Source organism: Girardinichthys multiradiatus, chromosome 12 (genome assembly GCF_021462225.1).
Source record: "Girardinichthys multiradiatus isolate DD_20200921_A chromosome 12, DD_fGirMul_XY1, whole genome shotgun sequence".
In the NCBI taxonomy this organism is placed as follows: domain Eukaryota; kingdom Metazoa; phylum Chordata; class Actinopteri; order Cyprinodontiformes; family Goodeidae; genus Girardinichthys; species Girardinichthys multiradiatus.
The window spans coordinates 3,447,591-3,471,950 of NC_061805.1; the positions used below are offsets into that span (position 1 = coordinate 3,447,591).

Here is a 24,360-nt window from a genome sequence, read left to right on the forward strand (position 1 = left end):
TTTTTTGTTTTTTGGATACAATCCGGGTTAGCACCCGAACATCCCTTTCAGACAGCTTCCTCTTGAATCCACAGTTAATCCTGTTGGATGTGGTTCGTCCTTCTTGGTGGTATGCTGACATTACCCTGGATACCGTGGCTCTTGATACATCACAAAGACTTGCTGTCTTGGTCACAGATGCGCCAGCAAGACGTGCACCAACAATTTGTCCTCTTTGGAACTCTGGTATGTCACCCATAACGTTGTGTGCATTTCAATATTTTAAGCAATACTGTGCTCTTACCCTGGTAATTGAACCTTCACACTCTGCTCTTACTGCTGCAATGTGCAATCAATGAAGACTGGCTACCAGGCTGGTCCAATTTAGCTATGAAACCTCCCACACTAAAATGACAGGTATTTCAGTTTCATTGTCCAACCCCTGTAGTTCAGCATTTTAAGGTGTTGCAAAATGAAAAATTCCACTATGTCAGTGACTGATTTGTATGAATTTTATCTTGTGTTTAAATGTGCGGAGTAGAGCTGGTGTGAACCAGTCTGGAGTGCGACAAAGCTCAGTCCTGTTGAATTGTGTACATGTAGAGCTTGGAATTGTTTGTGAGAAAATGATAAACACCAAGCAGAAAGTCACCACAACACAAGCTTTACTTTGTTGAATTTATTGGTTTGTTGCTATTACAATAAAATATATCTAAAGAAAAATGTGGTCAATTTCTCTCTTGGGAGAAAAACATTTCAGTTTACGACAGACTCACGAGAAAAAAAGGGAACAAAGCAAGAACCAAAAACAATATCGAGAGAATCAGTTCCACAACAGTAGCGCTTAGATCTCAACACAAAGCAGATAAGATTTTTGTGTTGAATGTATCCTCATATTGTAGTAGATATTCACTTCACAACATAAATATACTGTACAGAGTGAAGGCTGTCTTAAAAGGAAAACCAAGGTGCATGTGTGTGTTCAGGCAGTCACTGAATTAAGGCAGACGGAATGATTGTCTACAATACCTTGAAATGGCAAACAAGGGCCAATCTGACATGGCAACAGTAAGAAAGTTGAGCTGCACAATAATACAAACACCACTTTGTTTCTTTATTTTCACTGACTCTGGTGACAGATGGGAGCAGAAAGTATTGTCACTGCCAATTTGATTGGAGTGCTTTTAAATGGTTTTTTTTAACACAACTAGGAGACCAGTGTGGAACAAAACACAAGTGTTACTTTTTAACAGAGTAAGTTTCACAAACAGAGCGATGTTTTAAGCTAGACAAGTCTATGGTTGTGCGTTGCCTCGCAAGGTCAGACTCATTGTTTACTGGTTGTTTAATATCAGTTTGCAGCTGTCATGCTACAGTGATAGTGGTTACACCTTCACAAACCAAACCTGTGTTAACTGTTCATTTAAAATATAATAGTGAATAATATTTCAAAGTGGCTGCCTTCACAGCACTGAATATCTGCATCCTTCTCTCACATATATCCTTATTTTAAAAAGACTGATGCTGTGCAGGTTTATTGAGACTAAATAATCTTCCCTCATCACCTCCCAGCTACTTGGCTAAATTTGTTAATGAGCAGGGCATAACAGCACATACCTCCAAGGCTAAACAAAAGTCCTGGATCAACACTGGATCGCATCAAATCTGATTAACTTGTTTGTCAATCCGCAAACAGACCAGTCAAACTGTAAAACCTCTTAGTCAGTACGTATAATAGTTTAGGATAGATTGTCACACATTGCTGGGTGTGAAAGGGATTAATTAATCTGCACAATCTGATGGAAGCGAGTTTAATATGAGGATTTGCTGCTGCTAGTCTTCTGTCACACAGCAAACTCATTTTCATTTGTGTTCATTTTAATGTGCCAATTCAAACGTTTTCCTAACCATGTATAGAAAGAATTAATGAGTTTAATTCTTTAAAAAAAATAACAATTGATTTTCATGACAAGGTTGATATACACCACTTAGTGACAATAACACTAAATGGTCTCCATTTATATAGGACCAAATCTGGAATCTTGGAAGAAAACCTGCAGAAAATGTGAGACTGGGATGGAGGTTCTCCCAGCAGAAACACCCAGCTACGTTTACAGCCAAAACTTTAGAATAAAACGCATACATGTGGTATAATGGCCCAGTCAAAGTCCAGATCTAAGTTCACTTAAGGATCTGTGAAATAAAAAACAAAGCTGTTCACAGATCTATCAAATCTGATCAATCTTGAGCTACTTTGTGAAGAAGAATGGGAAAGGATTTCAGTGTCTATGTCTGTAAAATCCAATTGAACTTTCAATACTTTGATGTATTTGGTTGTAATGTAGCATGATGTTGAACAGTTTGAGGAGTATTAATACTTCTCTCTATCTCACCATATCTGAATAATAAGTAAGATCAGGAGAGAAAGAAATGGTTGACAAGGTCAGAAGGTAATCTGACAATTGCCTTTTTTAGTCTTTTTAATGTAAGGCAAACTGAAAGCCATCATTGGTTTATGTCTACACAGATGATTCCAGCTTTCATTCGTTTTTGAAAAGAGAATGAGTATGATAGATCATAATTTCTGATGTTTAATTGCTGTTAGGTCTCAGTGAGCCTGATTAATAAGCTGTAAATAAACAGGAGTCAATATGTGGCCAAATATCCCCTCTTCCTCTCTGTGCCATCAGGAAAACTGAAGAACAAATACCTGTTTTAGTGTCCTTCCTCTTCACATCTTTAACGCTCCTGTCTTTTTCTGTCTCCCAACACTTGCTCATAAGCAATACCCTCTTCTTTATGCTCTTTCTGTCCTGACTTGCACATATTTTTCATATATGACCAAACATTACTAATCATCTTATTTCCTTCAAATCTCATTTTTTATTAGTGTCCCCATTGTACTATTGTCTTGTACTTTTTCTGTTTTCTTTGTGATTCAGCTTAATATGAATGTATTTCAGGAGGAAAACTGATTTTGGAATATCAAATAACTTTTTCAATAAATAAAATGAAAAAACAACTCCACAGAAAACAATTTACATTTAGGCTGCCTGTAGAGTCAAATACATTATGTGCTTTCTTACCTAGTCTGACAAAAGTGAGTCAGTGTGTCATGTTATTTTAAAGTATTTTCAAAAACTGGAGACAAATGTCACACACTCCAGCTTCAGTTGTTATTTTAACTTTGGTAAATATTCAGTTTTACAGCCTTAAGGCATTTACGGGATCCATCACCCTCTCAGGAGGGGAAAAGGGCAGAGTTTCTATAAAGTTCAAAAACCACTCATGGGAGTGAGGTGTGTGACATTTAGATTATTGATTGTCACAGTGATCAGCACCTCACTGAAGTTCTTGATGCATTACTTTTTTACAACAATAATTACAAAATCTTTTTTAATTTAAATAAAATGATCTACGTTCAGTGTTCCAACTAAAAAGAGCTTCTTTATAGGAGACCTTGTTGCAGGCAGCACAAATGTGATTTCTGAAAGAAGGCAACAAAGGGCCTGGTAAACTGGCAGACCTCCCACCATGCCTCAGCAGAACACTTCACAGCTAAAAGTCTGGTTCAGAGTGGCATTGGGAAATGGGAACTTAGTTTTAGGTCATAGTAGACATCAGCTCTGCAGCTCTATGGTAGATACAATAACTTGACTGTACTGTATAACTTGGTTTATTTATCTTTAACTTCACCATAAACCCAATTTCAAATATTTTCAGAGTAGAAAATCCAGTTTTAAGGTCATGTTAAAGTAGCTGTGCAGAATATGAAAATGGAAACATTCCAAATTTTCAAACCATTAAATTCCAAACTGTGAAACATCTTTTTTCCCGTTCGACCCTAGGAAAAGCCCTAACAAACATGACCCAGTGTGAAACCTTTCACATTTTATTTTTCATCTGCACACACATTCTCAGACATACACACTGTCTCACACAGAAATTTAACACTTGGTGGTAAACATTTGTGTGTATGTATTTTTCACACACATGCTCTCTTAGCATGTAACATCTCGATGAGCAGGTTGTTGCAGGTTACCTCTCCACTTAGATGCATGTAGCAAAGGTAGTCCTCAGCCTGTGAGCTGAGGGAGCGCAACTCGGGCAGCTGGACCACCAACTGGCTGAACTTATCCTGAAACTGAGGGTAGGTGGACAGGGTGTATTCCAGCAGAGCTCCGTTCACCTGCTCCTGGACGCCCTCTACGAATGCCTGGTTCTCCAGGAGCTTTACGTCTATAAATACACAGAAGACAAATAGGATTCTTGAAGCGTGACTGGGGGACATCATTTGATGAATTTGATCAAGTTAAGGTATGTTCAGCAGATTTGTCTAAAATTCATTTGACTGACAACTGTATAAAGAAATACTGGAAATAAGAATCAATTTTTAACTTAAAAGAACAAATCTACAGAAAATGATGCATACCATCTTGTCAAAGCAGCAACAAAAAAATAAATAGAAAAATTATATGGTTTGTAGGAGGAAAGCAAATACATGTATTAACCTGGACTGCAGCAGAGCCTACACAGATGTTTGCTTTGGTATTACATTTTTAACCCAAACTGCCACATGAGAAAACGAACAATAACAAAATATTTTCTATTCCACCCCAATGAAATGAATGGGATGAGCGTGGTCATGACTGTAATTTTCTTTTTGTCTCTGCTAGCAATTCAAAATCTTAACTGATCAAAGATTGACATTTTACAGTGGAAACCTGCATCAATGATTGATTTATTCTTCCTTTTATGCATATGCGTGAATATGCATTGCACTAATTGAGTGTACATAACATTAGCACAATTTATGGGCAGTGATGATTTAAAAAAATAATTATAATACTTTTATTTGAATAGTATTAAGTGAATGTAAGAATGAGTGTATTTTCATTTAGCAAGCAGGTACGTGAAGGTGAATAGCTCAAGTGTGTGTGTTCCCGCATGTTAAGATAATAGTTAACCCTACCATCTCTGTGTGTTAGTTTGTACACCTGAACTATGATTTTACTTTAAAGTCCAGTAAAGTAAACCCCATCTTCACCAAATCTGATCAAACCAATCTCTGTTTAAATATAAAAACCATTTTAATTGATGCACATTTCTACAGTTTGTGACAGCATGCAGCCCACTCAGGTATGCTAGCTTAAAATGTACTCAATAATGCATTTTAAACCTTAAATGAATATACGTGCTTTTCTCTGTGTGATTGTCTATGTGTGTGTGTGTGTGTGTGTGTGTTCCTGTCTTGGCATCACAGTGAGAACCATTTTCCCGATTTCACCATCAAATTGAGGACCGTTTGTACCAAAGTGAGGACATTTTGCTGGTCCTCACGACCTATTTTGCTAACGGTTAGGTTTAGGACTAAGATGTGAATTGAGTTTAGGTTAAGGTTAGGGTTAGGCATGCACTGGTAATGGTTAGGTTTAGGGTTATTGTCAGGGTTAGGGCATAGAAAGGGTTGATAAATGACTGAAAATCAATGGAAGTCAATGGGAGTCAACACATGGTCCTCACTACATATAGCAAAACAAGTGTGTGTGTGTGTGTGTGTGTGTGTGTGTGTGTGTGTGTGTGTGTGAGACAATAGCCTTGCCCTGCAGCTGAATGCCATTCAGCATCAGCTGAGCCCATCTCAGAGAATCCATTCACACAGTAATTAAATGTTTTGAATCTATGTCTCTGAATCATCTTTTCAAATTGCTTAAGGGCAATTAAATTACCCCCAACAAATCTGACTCTGAGAATGAGGGAGAGCAAGAGCGTGTGCAAAGAAGCTGCTGGCAAAGATAGCAAATATTTTCTGTTTATAAGGAGTGCTCTCCGTGTTCAAAAGCTCTTTGTTCTCTGCTTTGCCAGCACTGAACAGGGAACACTTCTGGGAATCTGGGCAAGCCACATCTATGCTCTCTCCATCTGCACAAGCCACTACATGAATGTCAGTCTTGCTATTAAATGATAGACCCATCCATTACTCTTCTTTTGAATGCCATTAGTGGACAATGGATAAGGTTGCTTTTGTTAATATTTGCTTTTGTCAGGCTTAGATATTTAATTAAGTGATTTTATTGTAGGGATAAAGGCTATGTAGGAAAACACTTTCCTAGGAACCACAGATTATCTGTATTTGTGACATTTTTTCATTAAGATGTCAGTGTTGCTATTCATTCGGTGCATCTGTACGGCTATGCCAACCCAAGAACTTGACAGATTTTTGTATCAGTTTTTCATTAATGCATCATCTCTACACAGACCACTTGTAGAAATGTGCAGACAAGGAGAATACACAATTCATGATGTATAGTATATAACAAATATGATGTATTGTTTGTTAAACATGAGTAAACACCTATGCTCATTCCAGTGATGAAAGGTAATCCTGAGGGTAACTTACTGGGATTAAACAGAAGGAGGAACTTGAGACAAGCCATTTCCCTGCGGTCGACCTGCAGCACCCGCAGCCTTGCTGCAAGTTCCTGACCTCTCTGGACCAGACTGGACAGAGTTGTCTCTCCTTGCGACAAAATGGATGAAACATCAATCTGCAAGAATATAGAAAGAAAAATTTATTTGTTATTATTTCCTTTTCATGTTCTTATGTGCCTGAGATTTTGTTGGCACTCATCTGAAGAGGATTGGTATTTGGGAAGACTTTAGAGGATGATAGTTTAAAATGTTTTGTTTTTTTTCCTTCTAGTGTACTCTTTATATGTAAATGATTTTAAAAATACTAAAACATTCAGATGTATTATTTGCATATGAATAGGAATTACAGAACTCAGAACAGACAACATAATCTTTTTAATATAATAATGAAATACACACAATACATTTTTCTTTACTTTTACAGAGACACTGATCAACAGAATCCACAATGACATGTTCATTTTATTTTAATATTGTTAGAAATTCCTAGAAGAGGATACCAATATTGGTTAATTTGACTGAACTGTATTTGCTGGTGCTTCTTGAGTAGATGTGTGAAGTTACAACTTCATGCAACCATGACAGTTGATCTCAGTGGACCATGAATTGGCAGCTAAAGAAGTCAGGTGATCAGATATGAATACAATGTTCAAAGAAACAAAATGCTTGGTTACCACAGTGTTCATTTATTCATTATAATTCAGCTCATGGTTAAAAAGTAATATTGTGAAAGTCTAAAATGAAACTGTAAAATATAACATTTCAAGCAAGAATATAATGTAGAGCTAATGCTGAAAATGTTTTTTTTTTATTTCTGTGTAAAATGATATGAAGTGAGCTGCAAAGCCAGTAGTCAATACAATAACATTGAGGATCCCCTCATTATGAGTGATTAAAGGTAAAGCCAGAAAATAAGCACAAATATACTTTTTCCTTAGTTCCAAATAGAACCATCAGAAATGTACATCTAACACCATGATGCATGAACATCACTTTCAATCGAAAAAACAAACTTGTTGTCACTGTAAGAATTAAAAATCCAACAGTAATGATCAGGTTGAAAACCAAAGGAGTGAATCTCTGAGGCAGAGTGTAGGTTAGACTTAAGGGCTTGTAGCTCAAATCATAAATCATTATTATGCATTTTAAATCAGCTTTTATGCTGCACATTTGACAGTAGCTTCAGATTTTTAGTTTAACTGGTATAGGAAGCAGATTTACAGTAGTGGGTATGCCTTTAACAGCCCACAACACCACCAGTCAGAAATAAAATGCCAGCACTTCCTTACTACTTGCCTCCAGTGTAAATTGTGTTCCTTTGTCAGGAGTGAGTAAAAACTAGTTGCTGATTGTTTGTGTGGTTAATTCACCAAACATATTAATGCAAAAAATAGATATGTACAAAAATACATATTAAACAGAAAAACAACTAAGGGGACACATCATTTAATTTTGAAATGAGCATTTAAAGATTCAGCAATGTAATTTTAGCTAATAAGGTCCTTCATTTGTGCGTTCTGAATTTTAATGTCTTGAAGTTTCCACCTGTACTGTAATTCATAGCTAATCAGCAAGCTTTCGTTAACAAGTTGTCTAACAATCAGAAGGTTGCAAGTATATTTCCAGCTTCCACATGATAAAGTTGCCCACCAATATATATTGGTATATGGATGGCTGAATGTGACTCATGGTGATAAAGGGCTTTGAGTTGTCTGTATGACTGGATAAATGCTATATACTTTCAGCTCATTCAGTACCTAAAACTATATTTTTTTCAGTACTATTACAAGGTAAATCCTAAATTCATCAGTTTTTTCTATAACTGAAAATGTGAGATGGGTCAGTTTGCCTCAAGAGCTACTTTTATCTGGTTCAATGACTGATACATTTCCATATATATTGTCTTCATTAAGCTTTGGGTCTGAAATGAACAAACAAAAAGAAGTTGGTAAGGTTTCTGGCCTTAAGCTAACTACAAAGGCAAAGCTTCTGTCAGGAAATGTCAACAACAAAGCATCAAACCATGGAGAACCAATCTAAATGTAATTACGTAGAAACCTCTCTTTTTGATAAATCAAGACTACACAGTCCACTTCTACCGCTCTACCATTGAAGTCCAGCTGACACCTAAGTGTTGTTACACATTAGTGAGTGAGGCAGAAGCTTATTGTGCTGATGGGAAGTTGTGCGAGGGAGTGTTACCTCTTGGCCAGTCACCAGCAGGATACTGTCTTCCTTTCCATGTTGAACTTGTCTGAAAATGTGGTCCAGGACCAGAAGTTCAGACCAGCAGTTGTGCAGCAACTTCATTTGATCTCCCACCTTCAGAAAATAGAGTAAAGAAAAAGTCAGATGAGAGTGTGGCCTTATTTTAAGCAACTCAAATTCCTTTTTTCAAAGGTCACTCTCTAAAACTCATAAAAACTTATTTTTTAAAGTTTTTTTCCTTTATTTTCTATCATTATAGAAAACACTTAAATATATGGTAGCAAAAATACTTTGAAAATGACCACAGAGGCAGGTGATCATAAAGCAGTTAAGGTGGTACTTGTGTGTGCTGTCCCATGTTGTGTATTTACGAGCACAATCTTTGACCTCTTTAACCTGCTAGCCTTAACAGCCCCACCTTGAACAGTCACATCTGTTCTATTCTGTTTGGGGGATGAGTTTGCGTTTGAAGATAAACCCCACCCTCCTGCAGTATTGACAGTAAACCGAAGGACATGGCAGACAGTAATTCTGCAGGCGCAGCTGCTAATAGGCCCAGACACACATTCATCTGACATGAGCTGACAGAATTACTGTTCATCTGAATGAAACTATATATCAGTGGCAGTGAAGATTGTCCAATCTTCTGTGCTGCACTCATCTAGGCCGGTGAAGTGGTGGGGGTCTGCATGTGCCGTGATAAAAGGAAGGGTTAAGGAAGCAAGAGGTCTTGGTGACCTCCTGTGCTTCCTCTCCAAAAGAAGTTGGATGCAGCAGCCAAAGAAATACTTTGAAAAAAAACCCTCAAACATACAAGAAGCAGGGTTCAGAAAGGTTTCATTTTGTTCCCCACATGAAATGTTAACGCTTCTGATTCTGTTTGATTCATGTTAATCTGGATTCAAATACACATCAAATAGCCTACCTGTCAAGTGGTATAATTCACCAGTTAGAGATGATAAATAAAAAATACATGATTTGTCAGCAAAATATGCTTTTACTGAACAAAATCCTGCCTGCAAAAAAAAAAAAAAATGATCAACTGAAACCAAAGTTTTCAGTTGATCACACCTTTTTGTTCTTACATTTAGAACAGCATATCCCTTTTAAACTTGAAATGCATTTTGACTTCTGCAGCAGAGACCACAATTTTTAAGAAAACTGACACAAACATCACAAGTATCCTCGCAACATTCTACAGAGCTGTGGTGGAGATTGTGTTGATATGCTGCAACTAGACATGATACTGCAACTGCGATATGGCAAAAAAGATAGCCCTGCAGAGGATTGTGGGGGAAGCTGAATGGGTCACTGAGGCATCCCTATCCACTGCCCAGGTTGGGTTTCACGGCTTCTGCAAGAACCGCACTTTGAACATCACCAGAGACTCCTCACACTCTCCCTTTAAGCTACACAGTTTTCTATCTCCTACTGTTTAAATGCTGAACTGCTGTTAGGACTATGAGGCTTACATCTTCGCATTTGTTTAGGTTTTTTGTGTTTGCAATTATCTCTCTGATCATTTTTTACAGAAAGATATAGCTCAAAAAAACATTTTCATTTTGTTTTCTACCATTTTGTTTCCAATGAAATGGCAATAAATTGCTCCAGAAAATGTTATTATATTTAGTTATGTACATGGCTTTAAACTGTGTGCCAAACTGTGTGCTGATTTTAGGCCATACAATGCAACACCTTTATCTTTTGAATTTATTTTTAAGTTAGACATTTGCAGGGTTACGTTTCATTGTTAGGGAATGATGAATTGTTGGTCTTCTCTAAAGATTTTTTAAGATGTGGATGTTTAAATCTTATATGATGTTTATGGTAGAATTTGGTGTTACTAATGTCAAAGCTACTGTATTCTGCAGACATTTTGGACTCCAGAGGTAAGTGCCATTTCTTATCATCCTAAAGTGTCACAACGATGACTTTGGTGTAAATAAATCATTTCAGCCTTTAAAACCCTACTTTGTTAAAATTAAAAGCAAATGATGACTTCAACAAAACCAGGAACAAGTGAATTCTGCCTTCTCACAGCAGGTGTGGGTACCTATTTTCTTTACACTTCATCATGCTTCCTTTCTAAACTGAGACACAGAGAGAGCTATGGCTGTATTGCTGAACTGGTGAGTCTAAAGCCTAATGTGCTGCAAGGAGATAATGAATTCTCACCACTAGGAGATTTACATATTTAACATATTGTGAACTGCCAATGAAGAGTAAGTACATAAAGCTAACTTTGGTAACCTGTGTAACAAACAACAAGCCTCATTACCACTTCTTATTCAACAGGTGATTGTAGGTCCAAACACTAAGGAAAGACAAACGCCACCTCTGAGGAACTGCAGCAATCAGTAGCTTCCATTTTGCAAACTATTTAACATTGTAGGCAAGCATGAAGCAAAACTGCAGCAAGAGCTCACATTCCCCCGTTATCATCTGCATGGAATGTAATTATCCAGCCCAGGGAGAAAGACATTTCAACAGAAGGCTGTTCTTGATAAAATACACAGCTTCATTCTCACAACTTTGACTATCCACTGTGCATTAAAAAAGTCAGGCTCTCGACAGAGACGCACATCAGATGTGTTTAAAAGAAGGTTCTCTGTGAACATGTTTATTTGCCATTAAAAATCAAATGTTTAAGACATTTCCAAATTTAAAGATCATATGCAAACAAGGAAACTCAATGCATCAATCAATGCAAATAAAAAGATTAGAGCAATTAATAATATATTTGCAGTGAGAAACAAGATTTTATTGGAGTGCTTCAGTTCCAGTGAGTCTCATAGCATGAAATATTAAATCTATCAACATTTAAACTTCATTCCTTTGCTATTTGTTACATGTATATAGTTATATATTCTCCTTCTTTCAATAATATCCTTCATGGTCCAAGGACGACCATAGATAGAATGTAGTCTCTTGTGTCAAAGCCACAACAGAAGTCTGAGCGTGAAGGTATCATAAATATAATTTGTATATTTTTAGTTGACTGATAGTGTTTCATCATAACCCACATAAAAAACCATGTGGCTACTGCAGCAGCATCAGAATTAATTATGACTCGTAATCACTGCAGCTGCACTGCAAACACACCAAAATGGAGCACATAGGGAGATTAAGCAAATCAACAGCAGGCAACACAAACCTTAGTTTAAAGAAAATTGTATTTTTCTACAGCACGTTACACATGCATAAGTGAAAAGTATGCATCATGCTTCAGGTGATTGGGACAGGAAATGTAAAATTACAGTACAGTAAATATATAGAATAATACATTTGATAAACTGTTATATTGATTTGAGATCTGATTTTATGTACTAACTTTTTGGTAGCAGCTTTGTCTCCCTGTCTGTTAGTATGGGGGAAGGTATCCTTCCAACACATTCAGAACAAAGATACCTTGTTGTGTTACTGCGAAAAGGTGAAACAACTATCAGCCCAACACAATGTGAACTTTGTTTCTGAGACAAGGAACACACATAAGTTACAACTAAACGCTTTAATCCCGGTGAGAATTCTCAGAAAATAAAACTTTTACCCAGTTTTGGTCACTGGAATTAAATAATGAATTATTTTATTTATTAATTAAAAGCAAGAAACTGAATGACTGCCAATATAAAAAAAAAATTGCTGCCAGCATCAATAAGAGAGCTAGCTGATTTGTATGGTATAATTACCATAGAAACTATATGTGGTTATTCTGAAAGAGTGGAACAGAAGGGAAGAAAAGGTCAGTTAAATAATATATCTCACTGCCTTATCCCCAAGGGTTTAAATCAAGTTTTCCTCAAGGTTTCATAGAAAATGAATAAATTCAAACATCTAATAGTCCACATCAAGCATTTCTTTTTAATATCAAACAAAACACAAACAATGTATAATCTTGTATGTCTAAAATATAAAAAAGTCTGTCTAAGGCCTCAGAGTACTATTCATATGGTCTGCCAATATTAGATGATGATAACAAATAATTAAAAAATACAGTTTTTGTCTTAGTTCTTTTGTTTGCTTTTTAGGTGCTTGTTTTTGAAAAGGAGCTCAGCAAGGTATGCATAAACAGTAGCAGTGTGTTGAATCAAATTAGCCCACTGACAAATGATTCGGGTGATCTGATACTCAGATCAAGGTCAAAACATAAGCAACATTTCATAATTCCAAAAAAACCCCACAAACAAAATTAGCTTTAATGCTATCATACAGATTTTTTACTGCAGCCTGCTACAATCTGTTAGGATTTATACTAAAGTATGCAGTGTTGTGTATGATGGCACTCACCTGAGCAATGGTGTTTTTACATGTTGAACTTGAAGTGATTGCACCTCGCCCTGGTGTCATTTAACATGAGTGTGTGCACAGGTGCAGGCAAATTTTATCTGTTGTGCACACACACAACCTGTTATTTAACCGTGTTGTTGAAATGCCTTATTCTTCACGTTACAGTCAATATTATAAACTGTCAGCCTGTACCACAACAATCTAAACTAGACTGAATTTGCTTCAGCTTAGTCTACCTCCTTACCAGACTAGGGTTTCATTAAAGAGAAGGACCAAATGTCTACAATTACTTGGTCTTAATGGACCGCCCTTCCATCAAAATGTCAGACTCAATTTGCTTCTTGAAGTATAAACAAGAACTTGTTCATGTCGGATCTGTGAACTTAGTTCATAATTTTTAATTGAACTATGAACATGAATTAATTCATTTAAATTTGGCTGAACTGAATTTAGAACAGGCTCATGGCAAGAGTGGACTGCCACGACCATGGTATTCTTTGTTGCAACATTATGTCATAATGTACCCTACACTTTAATACAGAATAATTTTAGGACAGGCAGCTAAATTATTTATGGTGGTGTACTATTGCAAATGCTTATGAAAAGTTTTCCATCCCAGACTGCAAAATTAAGGCACAAATTTAATTCAGGGCTTGGTAGCACACTTCACCGCAAACAATTCCATTACTTATTATTTATAAAAAGAATGACACCAAGTCTGGACCAAGTTAGAATTTACACACATCTGCACATCTGTGTGTAATTATGTTACAGAGATCAGCATTTCTAAGAATCTTAGAGAGGCAACCACATCAAACTCCTAAAGCACAACTTTTTCGTCAGCTTTGGAGCCGGATTCTCAGTCTAGTCTTCCTTTTAAAGAGTCTTTGGTTCTCATTAAAATTGTACAATTATTTAATAATTACAATAATAATAACCATATAATAATTATTATTATTATTATTTTACTATTATTATTATTTGGTTTTATTAGTTATTTTTAACAACAATTTTGGGTCTGTGAATTAAAAATTTTTAATAGATTAATTTAGTTTCTGAATGCTCAAACTAAACTGAAGCAAATATATTTAAATTAGTAAATTAGTCTTGGTCAATGTTAAGTAAGCCTTGGCCTTAAGCATGATTTTGGCTAAATCACATCTCTTGTGGATACCCATTAATACGTGTGTGTGTGTGTGTGTGTGTGTGTGTGTGTGTGTGTGTGTGTGTGTGTGTGTGTGTGTGTGTGTGTATGACACACATTGCTACACATTATTATGCATCAAGCTACAGTATAATGGCAATTGCTGTTGTAAATTGCTTTCAATTAAGAAATATATAATCTTTTACTTTTTTATACTAATAAATGACTGTTGAGACTCAAATGCAACATACAAAAAAAGTGTGCCCCTGAAATATCTGTTTTGTTTTTAGCTGGAAAGCAATAATGTGTGAACCTCCTCCTGAACAACATAATTGGGAGACCCTACCCTTTAGAAAAGTAGGGTTGACAATGAGGGGCAAGGTATTAATTGATTTATTTATTTATCTATTTATTAAGGTTATTTTATTATTTTATTTATTTATTTTTAAAGCGTTTTACAAACCCAAAGGCAATCAAAGTGCTGTACAGGTGAATAAACAATAAAATAGAAGCTAAAAATAACAGGATTACTATCTAAGAAATTAAAACCACATGACTGAAGAGAACTGACAATCATGTTCATAACCCGTGAAGAAGCATTTTCTCTCTAAATATTGGAGTTACTGCAATGACTCAACTTTATTCTTTTTCGAAAATATATACTAGCAGCATTAGCTCTTTGAAATGTGTTTCAAAACATATATAAGTGCACAATAACTTCATGTTTGAATCAAGTAAATGAAAGGAAAACTAGAAGCAACATGTCAACTTTGAAGCGGCAGAAGAGCAGAAATTCAGTTTTAATTCAGTTTATTTACTGTATATAGTGCCACTTCACAACAAATGTTGTTGCAATGAACTTTTAAAAGGAAATTACAGCAAATCTGCTGAGAATTTAAGAGCATTTGTTGATGAGATTGTATGGAGTCTCACCAAGTCTTATCAAGGCCATTTATTTGGCTGATGAGATTTGACTAAAGCCTATGAAATGATGTTTCTCAGCATCAGAAACATCACATCATAGGTGGCACATTTCACTAAAACAATGAAGTCCAAAATGATAGGTTAGGTTGGGGTGTGTGTGTGCTGTGATCAACCACTGTAAACACTACTTTGCTCACCATCCTTACAAGGCTGAAGGTCTCCCAATACCCTCCTACAATGCAACCTATTTGCTCCTCATTGTTGGCATACTTTGTCTTCATTGGACTGAAATAGTAAAGATTTTGCTGACTTGTCTGAACATAAAGCAAAGGTTTCAATAAGGGTTATGGTGGACGGCAGAATAATTTTTATGCACCCCTAATGATTAGTACTGAGTACAACGGTATTCTTGGTGTTCATTAATTAAATGTTTTTGCTGATATGCAAAATGTAATTTTATGAAGTTAAAATATATCACATCAGTACTGACACCCCATCAATTTCTAGAAAGTGTGAGCTTGTCCAAGCTGCAGTTTGCCTTCCTGTCATGGGCTATGGCATTTAAAGTAATATCCTGTTGAACAACTTAATTTCATCAAATTTTAATATAATTCTTAATTGTGGGATCTATAGCCCTATGAATGTCAGTTAATGCTATATCTAGTTTCTAATGTGACCATGATTTCCATGATCTCAGAACGGAATTATATACTAATACTGAGAAATTTGACAACATGTCTGCTTTTGAGAAAAGCATTGTTTCCTTTTTGGTTGTGAAAAGCCAAATGTTTGTTCATAATAACTGGTTGTTGTTTTGGTTTTTTTTTAGATTTTTTTAGAGCTGCTTGGTTCTGATTTATAATGAATGATCCATTTGGGATCCATGTTAATAAATTCAAATGGGCAAGAGTAAAAACAGTGGAATTAAAAATCCTAAATGATATAAAATGTAAAACAAACAACAACTGTATAACATTGCACAAAATTGAAAAGTACCTTACAATGCAGGACACAGTACCACTGCAGTGACCCCCACTCCTTGCCTTCAAACACACACTTATAATTATTAATTAACTAATATATATAATTAAAATAAAGTGCAGCAGAATTCTGAAAGTAAAAAAGGCAAAGACAAACTAAAATGGATTAAAGATGTTTTTGGAAACCAGTTAGATTTGTGCTGGAACATCTTTAGGAATTTGTAAACTTACACCGCTGACAACCTTCTCTGTTTTGAGTGAGTGCATGCATGCTTGTGAGATGCTGGCAGCTCACCCGTAGCTCCTTGAAGAAGATGCAACTCCGAGCCCACTCGACAATGGAGAAGAGGGTCTGATCCGCCATGCGACACATCAGGCTGAAGGTGCTGGGCTTTTCAGTTCGGCCCCTGCCACTCTGCTCCTGCTGCAGATGAGCCATAATCTTGTTCTGTACCACTAACTCGTCTGGGTCACAGCGGAGCAGCTCCAGCACCAATGGTGGAAGGCTGGGTGGCTGCGGAGAGGCTGAGGGGTACATTTCTGGATAGGGGTATCCCGTAATGGATTCGGGGGAGCTGGTGTAGTCAGGGCACTCAGCTTTAATTGCCCTGCTGGGGAATGCTGTGTACTGGTACTGGGGGGTAAGGGGCACATGGGACTGCATGGCCATGCCCAGTGATGTAGGTCCATAAAGGTTGGGGTCGTAGTCTGTGGAGGTGATGGAGCTCGGATTGGAGGGCAGCAGACTTTTAGAGATGGTGGGCAAAGCGTGTAGGGTGCCAGTAAAGCTGTAGTCAGTCTGCAAAGGGGAGGCTGGTGGGGGGACCGAGGTCTCCAGCTTGAACCCACTGGATCGTATCAAAGCCTTTTTCTGCTGCTTCAAGGCCCTGTCTCTCTTGTACATGGGGCCAAACTTGTTCCTCCCCCCACGCATGCGATCTGCACGCACAGCTGTCACAAGATACAAGAGGTGAAAATGGATTTTCAGGTAAATTTGCACTCAGTTCTAAAACCAAATGCATTTAAATTCAGCTGCAACCAACAAAAACAAGCTAACTAAAAGCTCTTGTTTCAGTTCCATCCAAAGTTATTCTCATTAAGTAAATAACAGACATGTTGGTCTCCCTTGCTTCCCTTTTAGGGCTAGGAAGAATCCCCTTAGAGTCTGTGAGCAGCTCTACTCCTTTGGGAGTCTCCAGAGTTTTATCAGTAAGTCAAAGAATGCGTGGTTTTTTTTCTGCTACGGAAGCAGGTGCTTTCCTTTGGACTGCTGTCTGGGAATTAATTTCATCCAATTTGTGTGTGTGTGGACGTTTGTGTGTGTGTGTGTGGGGGGAAGTTTGTGTGTGTGTGTGTGTGTGTGTGTGTGTGTGTGTGTGTGTGTGTGTGTGTGTGTGTGTGTGTGTGTGTGTGTGTTTGTGTAGTAAATAGCCAAAGCCACCAGGCAACAAGGAAGAAATAATTAAGCTCTTAAGACTATAAAAACAAAATTAGTTTATACTGTCACAAACAGGCAGACAGAATTACATTAAGGGAATTATTATATAATGTTATATTATTATTATTATTATTTAGTATTCGAACATAATTAATAATAAGTGGTACGCAAACGGGAAACATTTTTCTTTCCGTGTTTGTCTGTATAAAACTTGTATAATGATATTATTAAGGATAATAATAATAAACTAATAATTATAATATTGAGTTATGCACATACCTTCGAGGCGCATCCCGACATTGAGGCATTTTTGGAAGCGGCAAAACGGACACCTCTTCCTCTGGGTCTTGTCTATTTTACACTCCTGGTTTTCCGCACATGTGTACCTCTTGTTGTTCTGCACCGTCCGCTTGAAGAAGCCCTGAACACAGACGGCAGAAGACAATCAGCGGTCAAGGCAGGACAGCACGAAAAATGGAGCGCTGGGCCCAAACAGCATGTGAGGAAACTGCGGTGAGAAAATGTTGCTGCATATTAAGAGCTCCAGCCTTTTATCCGTTCACTTTAAAACAAAAATGGGTTATTAATAAACAGGAGAGAGCGTGACTGTAGAGTTCATTTACTTATCGTGTGAAAGTGACCGTGGGGTCATCGTCCATGATAATAGACATCAGAGAATTTGAACGATCATTTAGATCTCAGCGCAGCCTGGTGCTGACTTTGGATGAGGATGAGAGCGGTGTTACCTTGCAGCTTTCGCAGGTGAGCAGACCGTAGTGGTATCCGGACACTTTGTCTCCGCACACAGGACACAGCTCTTCCAGATCATCGTCGTATGTGTATTCCATTACCTTCAAAGCCACGCCTGGTTTGCCGCACGCATACATAAAAGAAAAATGCATCCTTGCTCAAAATGAATAAAACTAGACCGGTATGTTCAACACTAGTCATATGCAATAGATTAGAATATTATTGGAAAGTAAGTTTTTTTCAGAAACTCAATTCACTCATTAACAGTGTTGTTAATAGTGAATCACATTATATAGATTAATTCCACACAGACGGGTGTTTTCAAATGTTTATTACTGTTAATTATGCTGATTTTCTGAATGCAGCTAATAAAAACACGACTTTTAAGATTAGAATATTACATCAGACCAATAAAAAATAGATTTTTCTACAGAAACATGGTCTTCATGAAGAATATGTTTAATAGGCCTACCTGGTTGCTATTTTCTAATGGTACTTTAAATCTGACAAACGAGCCTCGACGGAACCCATATTCTATTTCATGACTGTATGGCTGTAGCCTAATCAAGCATCAAGTATTTAGACATTTTATTTCGTGAAATCATAGCTTTGATTATTTTGCCTATAATTTTTCACACGAGTACAAAGTATTAAATATAAATCATTCGTTTCGTTAACTCGCAGTTCATTTACATCATCTATGCGTTTAATAGTTGCGCAATTTCAGTTATTTTTTTCTATTTATTTAAATATGAAGGAAGATTATTTATTTTTGGGCTACTTCTAATAATTTTATTTAACACAAGTGGATTTGAAACTGTAATTTCAGTGAAGATTTGCGACCTTGTAGGTTGCAGACCGTAGGCCTATACTTTAATTCAACCATTTAGCCTGTCAGTTATTCTTCGTTATTAAAATGATTTGCAGCTATGGTTCCATGAATTATTAAGTAACCCTACGGTGACGCTGGGCCTAAACTTTTCAGACTCGTTACATTTTAGAAATCAAAAATTATGTTTGCCGTAATTTAATCTATAAATGTTTAAACAACATACTCATTTTTTTCCAGAAGTTTCTATGCTTCTTATTTCCATCCGACGAACCGGACCGCAGAGCGGAGACAGTCGTGTGTTAATGGCAAGTACCGGACGTTCTCATGCGACTCAGCATGAAGTGGTCCATCCTCAAACTCACTGGCGACAATATGACAGATTCTAAAACAAAAATAAACTCAGAACAGCCCTTCTAAGCCAGTTAAGTGACTTAAATTACAAGGAAGACGGGACTAATCAGGAGCACCTGAGCAGGTCGACCAACACTCGGCACCGGAGGGCACGAGGAGAATGAAAGAGGGCTGCATGACTTTAGTTTCACGTGCGCAAAATTATCAAGACAAACCAGCAAATTTTTACAAAAATTGTCCGTTTTAATACGAAAGTCGCGTTTTATCTTCTTTTCCTTCTCATTCTTCTTCTTCTTATTATTATTATTATAATGTTTCATATTATTATTAATGACTATCAGACAGGCTCAGTATTTGGTCATGCCTCTATTGTTGTTAGGTTTTTTTTAGTCTGTTTTTAATTTATGTATTCTATACTTTGTAACCAAATGTAACAAACGTAACTATAAATGAGTAAATAAATAAGTCTGCCCCTTTTACTCTACATCTTTTATATATACCTTTGTCAACTGCATTTTTTAAATAAAAAAAATATAATGGTTATTTCTATATCTATCTATATATTTTTATTTTTATTTTAGAAAGATTTTTCTGAATTGTTTTTAAATTTATATTCTGTCCAGTCAGATCCTTGATTCAGTAAATTCCAACAGCATTTTTTCTTTTATGATCCTTCTTCCCTGGGAGTTTGATAATATTAAAGAACCGAATAAGCAATTTCAATTAAATATAATAGGGGACGTTAATCAAATCCCCGGATGCCCCTATATGTTAAGTTGAAGTACTGAGTTTTTGACTGGGACAGTAAAATACTAGACACATGCTTCATCAAAGTGATGGCAGCTGGTAGAAGAACACGCAGAGTAGTTTATGGTCTTACCGTGAGCCTTGTCTCCCAACATCTGAGCTGCAGACAGCCGCCAGTCAGAGATGATTGCCTAATTAAACCAAAGACTGAATGTATTGTATGTGCTGCTGCAGCCTTGCATAGGCTGCTTAGAAGAAAAAAGATCAAGATAACTCCAGGTGGACCCTGTCTAAACCTTTGCTGCTTTCGGAGCTGTCCAAGCGTAGTCTGTATGTGCGCCGATGATCATTAACGAACATAGAGAGAAACTCGTGGGCTCTGATCGCTCTTTACTGCCCTTCCCTTATGGCCAAAGTTAAGTTCCTTTGCTGCTATTGGTTGACGCGGTGTCATGTGACGGATGCTCGCTAAGAGAAAAATGCCTGGACAGGAGGAGCGGAGCGGTGTCGAAGGAGGACTATCACTCCAGGCGCACATTAAGCTGTTGTCAGGCAGGCATTTAATGAAGGAAATTAGCAAGGAAAGGAGATGGATACAGAGCGCCTTCATATTAATAATGATAATAATTCTAACAAACTAACAACGATTGTTATAATAATGGAGTAAACATATAATAATCAAATTTATGCTAGTTCTTTTTCCTTTTTAGGGAGCCATTGAAACAATGAAGGCCTCTGTTTTTCTGCTGTTTCTATATTTATCTGCACTGTAGCTCACTAAATGTAGATTGAACATATTAATAATAATTGACTCTGACAGGAGATTTTGCTTGGTAAGCACGATTGATAGTTAAAGTGCCTATTGTTAGCTAAGGCAGGATGCAGTGTAAGGCTGCTGAGGGTCACCGCATGGAAACACGAACAAAGCAGTTGGTCCTCTGCTCTTCAGATACTGTTGCAGATGCAGGGGGCTAAATTTAACGACTTATTTTCTGTGGGGAAGAGCAGGATTATTTTGCACAAAATAGAGTATCCTTCAATTATAACAATGTTCTAGTGTCCCAAGTTTTTCATGATTCATTTTAGCAGCCCTTTAAGCTCTTTGCTCACCACAACCAAACCCAAATAAATCTCAGTGCTCTGATCACTTGATCCCTGAAATAGTATCTTGGTCAAATTATAGTTTTATAGACATTAACTAATAGCAATCAGACAATGATTAGTCAAAGCATGTAAAATAGGATATATTTTCAAAAAAATATTTCACATGTGGGTGATATAAAGTATTTTCAAAGGGAAACGATCTGTATGGGGCTCCTCTTAGTGGTGAAGTAAGTTGGTATCACTGGTTGGAGTTTTTACTTTTTGGTTGTGAACAGTGGCAGTTCTATGCCAAAAGTGCAAGAGGGGCCAGGGTGGGGCCAGTGTTGTTTTCATGGGGGCACAGAACGAAGGAATGAAACAAAAGAAATGGAAACATTTAATCGTTTAATATATTAAGTGAGCCACAGACCCACTTCCGACTCTGGAGCTGCAGGTTGCAAACCCCTGACCTAGCAGATGAAAACTGTGATCCAATCTCAATACGGCTGAAGCGGCACTGGCCCCTGTTGGCCCCTGTCTAGAACCGCCCATGGTTGTCACAGCTAAATGTTAAGCAAAATGTTAATATGCTCCATGAAGAAGTCCATTGAGAATGTTGTGATAGCATCCATTTAGATTTGAATAAAAAATATGAATTAAAGTATTAATAGAATGACAAAACATTACAACCAGATGAAATTATCAGAACTGATGTGAGTTTGACAAGGACCGAACTGTGATGGCTAAACTAGTTGTTCCCAAAGATAGGGTTGCACAGAGTAGTCGAGAAACTCTGTGTTGGATCTTGGGATGATGTTAAAAAATAAAACTACATTTAAAAATTATTTTTATTCTTAGAATATTTTGACTATAATCATGAAATGGATAAAATAAATCTCTGTCAAAAGTGGAAAGTATGAAGTAGGGTATTGTGCTGTTATCATGCCCCTGGTCAGTTTGCTTCTTAGCAATATTTTCTAAAGTTTAAGCAGAAAAAGATGGAGTTATAAGTTCCCAAACGACTCGGTCAGACCATTTTCACTACTACAGCTTTTGTTGGATGGTTAGTATCTATCAAAAAGGAACTGTGGTGAAAGGGTGACAAGATCATGGGTATCAGGCTCATTGATGCACATAGGTACCACAAGGACCAATCCCATAGTCAGTAGCTCAGACTGCTGAAGAAGATATTACAGGTTCTGTAAGCATTTGTGGAAGTGTTCAAACAACTCAAATTCAAAGCTCATTAAGCCCAGCACATCACATTATCTGTTGGTGGAGTGTTTGCACAGCACAGGGTGCATGGGCAGAAGACAGCTCTTATTTATCAATGTGTTTCACCCCTGACCTCCCAGAGTCGCGGCAAGGTCTTTGCTCAGCCTACATGTGCTCCTACAAATATTAGGGAGCACAGGGGCAGAAAGCACGCCTCTGTAAGGGGGGGGTTATCTCCTGTTTGTCTCCAGCAAGATTATGTTTTGCAAGTGTGCTGTGGCTATTGCTCAGCACAGACCTGTATCAGACAAGCTCTGTCTCTGTCTCACAGATATATTTGTACAATAAATAAAGAGGAAGGGCTACAGCTAGACTGCTGTTTTGACTTCATCATTTATAATTTGTGCATTTTATGCCCCCACCTCCCTCTGGACACACCCACGCCCACAGAGATTTTCTGCTGGAGTGGCAGGATCTTTGTGGATAAAAGCTGATAGTGGTGCAATCACTCTGGGTGAAAGCTACAGGAAGATGAGTTGCTGTGTTTAAAGATAACTTGAGAGATTTCAGATTGTGAGCTAGTTAATATATGGTTGCTAATCAGTGGCGAATTCAGGAGAGTTCCTCGACCATGTCTTACTGGGAGAAACATTACCCACCACAAAATCTCTCAAAATGTTCAAGCTTGATTTTTTGAGTGTGTGGGGCCTTATAGACCCCTAATTTTCCTTTTTACTAGTAAGCAAGTAATTTAATGGCTTGACCCTCAAAAGTTTTTTCAGGTCTGAACTAAGACCTAAGAACGTTGCGAACATCAGTCCAGTTCTAAAGTCCACTGGCTCCCTGTATTTGAGAGAACAGACTTTAAAATACTTCCACTTACAAATTATTGAATGGTTTAGCACCAAAATACATTAAAGATCTATTGCTATTGTATCAACCATCCAGACCACTCAGGTCTTATGGTTCCAGTCTATTTTGCATCCCCAAAACCAGAACCAAACATGTAAAAGCAGCATTCGGTTCTTCTGCTTCACTAATCTGGAACACACTTACAAAAAACTGGAAAAATGCAGAATACTTGAGTTCTTTTCAAGGTTAAAACCCCATTTTGTTTAGAGTTGACTTTGACTGCTCTATTTAAACTATTAACTGTAACATAATTAGTTTTAGTCTGTTGTCCAACTTTTCTTTGCTTTCCTTTATTATGTCACTGCAGTGTACTGTTTTCTATTCTTATGTTTTTATCATTTATATCACTTTGAAATGTCTTGTTGCTGAAATGTGCTGTACAAAAAAAAACTTGCCTTGCCAAGTGTGAGGATGAGGTGGTTTTTCTGGCTCACCTAGCAATGGTATCTGGAATACAGAGTATAAATATTATCTCAGTAGAGTTTAAATTGAAGGATCTGTTCATTTGGTTGTGCTGACAACCATAGAGCAAACACAGCAATAGTAATTAAAGCTGCAAGCAGCATTGAAGGCCCTCGCACCTCAGCGCAACTCCGCCTTTGGAGCGACCACAGGAGCCTGGCATCGCCTCCTACTCGCCATCAACGATGACACCGCTTCCCTTCAACACGTCGCCACTAGGTGGCACTGTGATCAACATGTCATATGATCTTCGGTCATGCACGGTATTGGTCTGACGAGAAGCATTCAAAATCTGGGGTAAATCGGACCTTCCAGATGGAAGCTGCACTCACTTGTTTGATAGTGGGCTGGGCTAAAACAACGTCATGAATTGCCTGTGCCAACATGTTCAGCATTGATCCATGATGATGTATACTACATTTGAAGTGGATCCAATGATGTATGAGGGAGATAGAACACTTGAAATGTCCTAGGGGGCGCTGTTGATCCAAATTTCAATGTAATCCAATAGAGTTGTTTGGGGGTTGACAAACATCAACCATATTCAGTTTGGAGTGAATCGAACCTTCCATATGGAAGCTGCACTCCCTTGTTTATTAGTGGGTGGGGCTAAAGTGAC

The 24,360-nt window shown here is 37.4% G+C and overlaps 1 protein-coding gene across 1 annotated transcript; it reads right to left on the reverse strand.

Annotated features, from left to right (window-relative positions):
• Positions 1-643: 643 nt before the first annotated feature.
• On the reverse strand, positions 644-20,441 carry LOC124878446 (nuclear receptor subfamily 5 group A member 2-like). Its single transcript, XM_047382387.1, has 7 exons — positions 20,203-20,441; positions 18,136-18,254; positions 17,669-17,810; positions 16,247-16,902; positions 8,614-8,733; positions 6,380-6,527; positions 644-4,218 (listed from the first exon to the last, which is right to left on the reverse strand). The coding sequence occupies exons 1-7, from the start codon at positions 20,222-20,224 to the stop codon at positions 3,965-3,967; spliced, it is 1,461 nt and encodes a 486-aa protein (XP_047238343.1). The 5' UTR covers positions 20,225-20,441; the 3' UTR covers positions 644-3,964.
• Between the last annotated feature and the right edge of the window lie 3,919 nt (positions 20,442-24,360).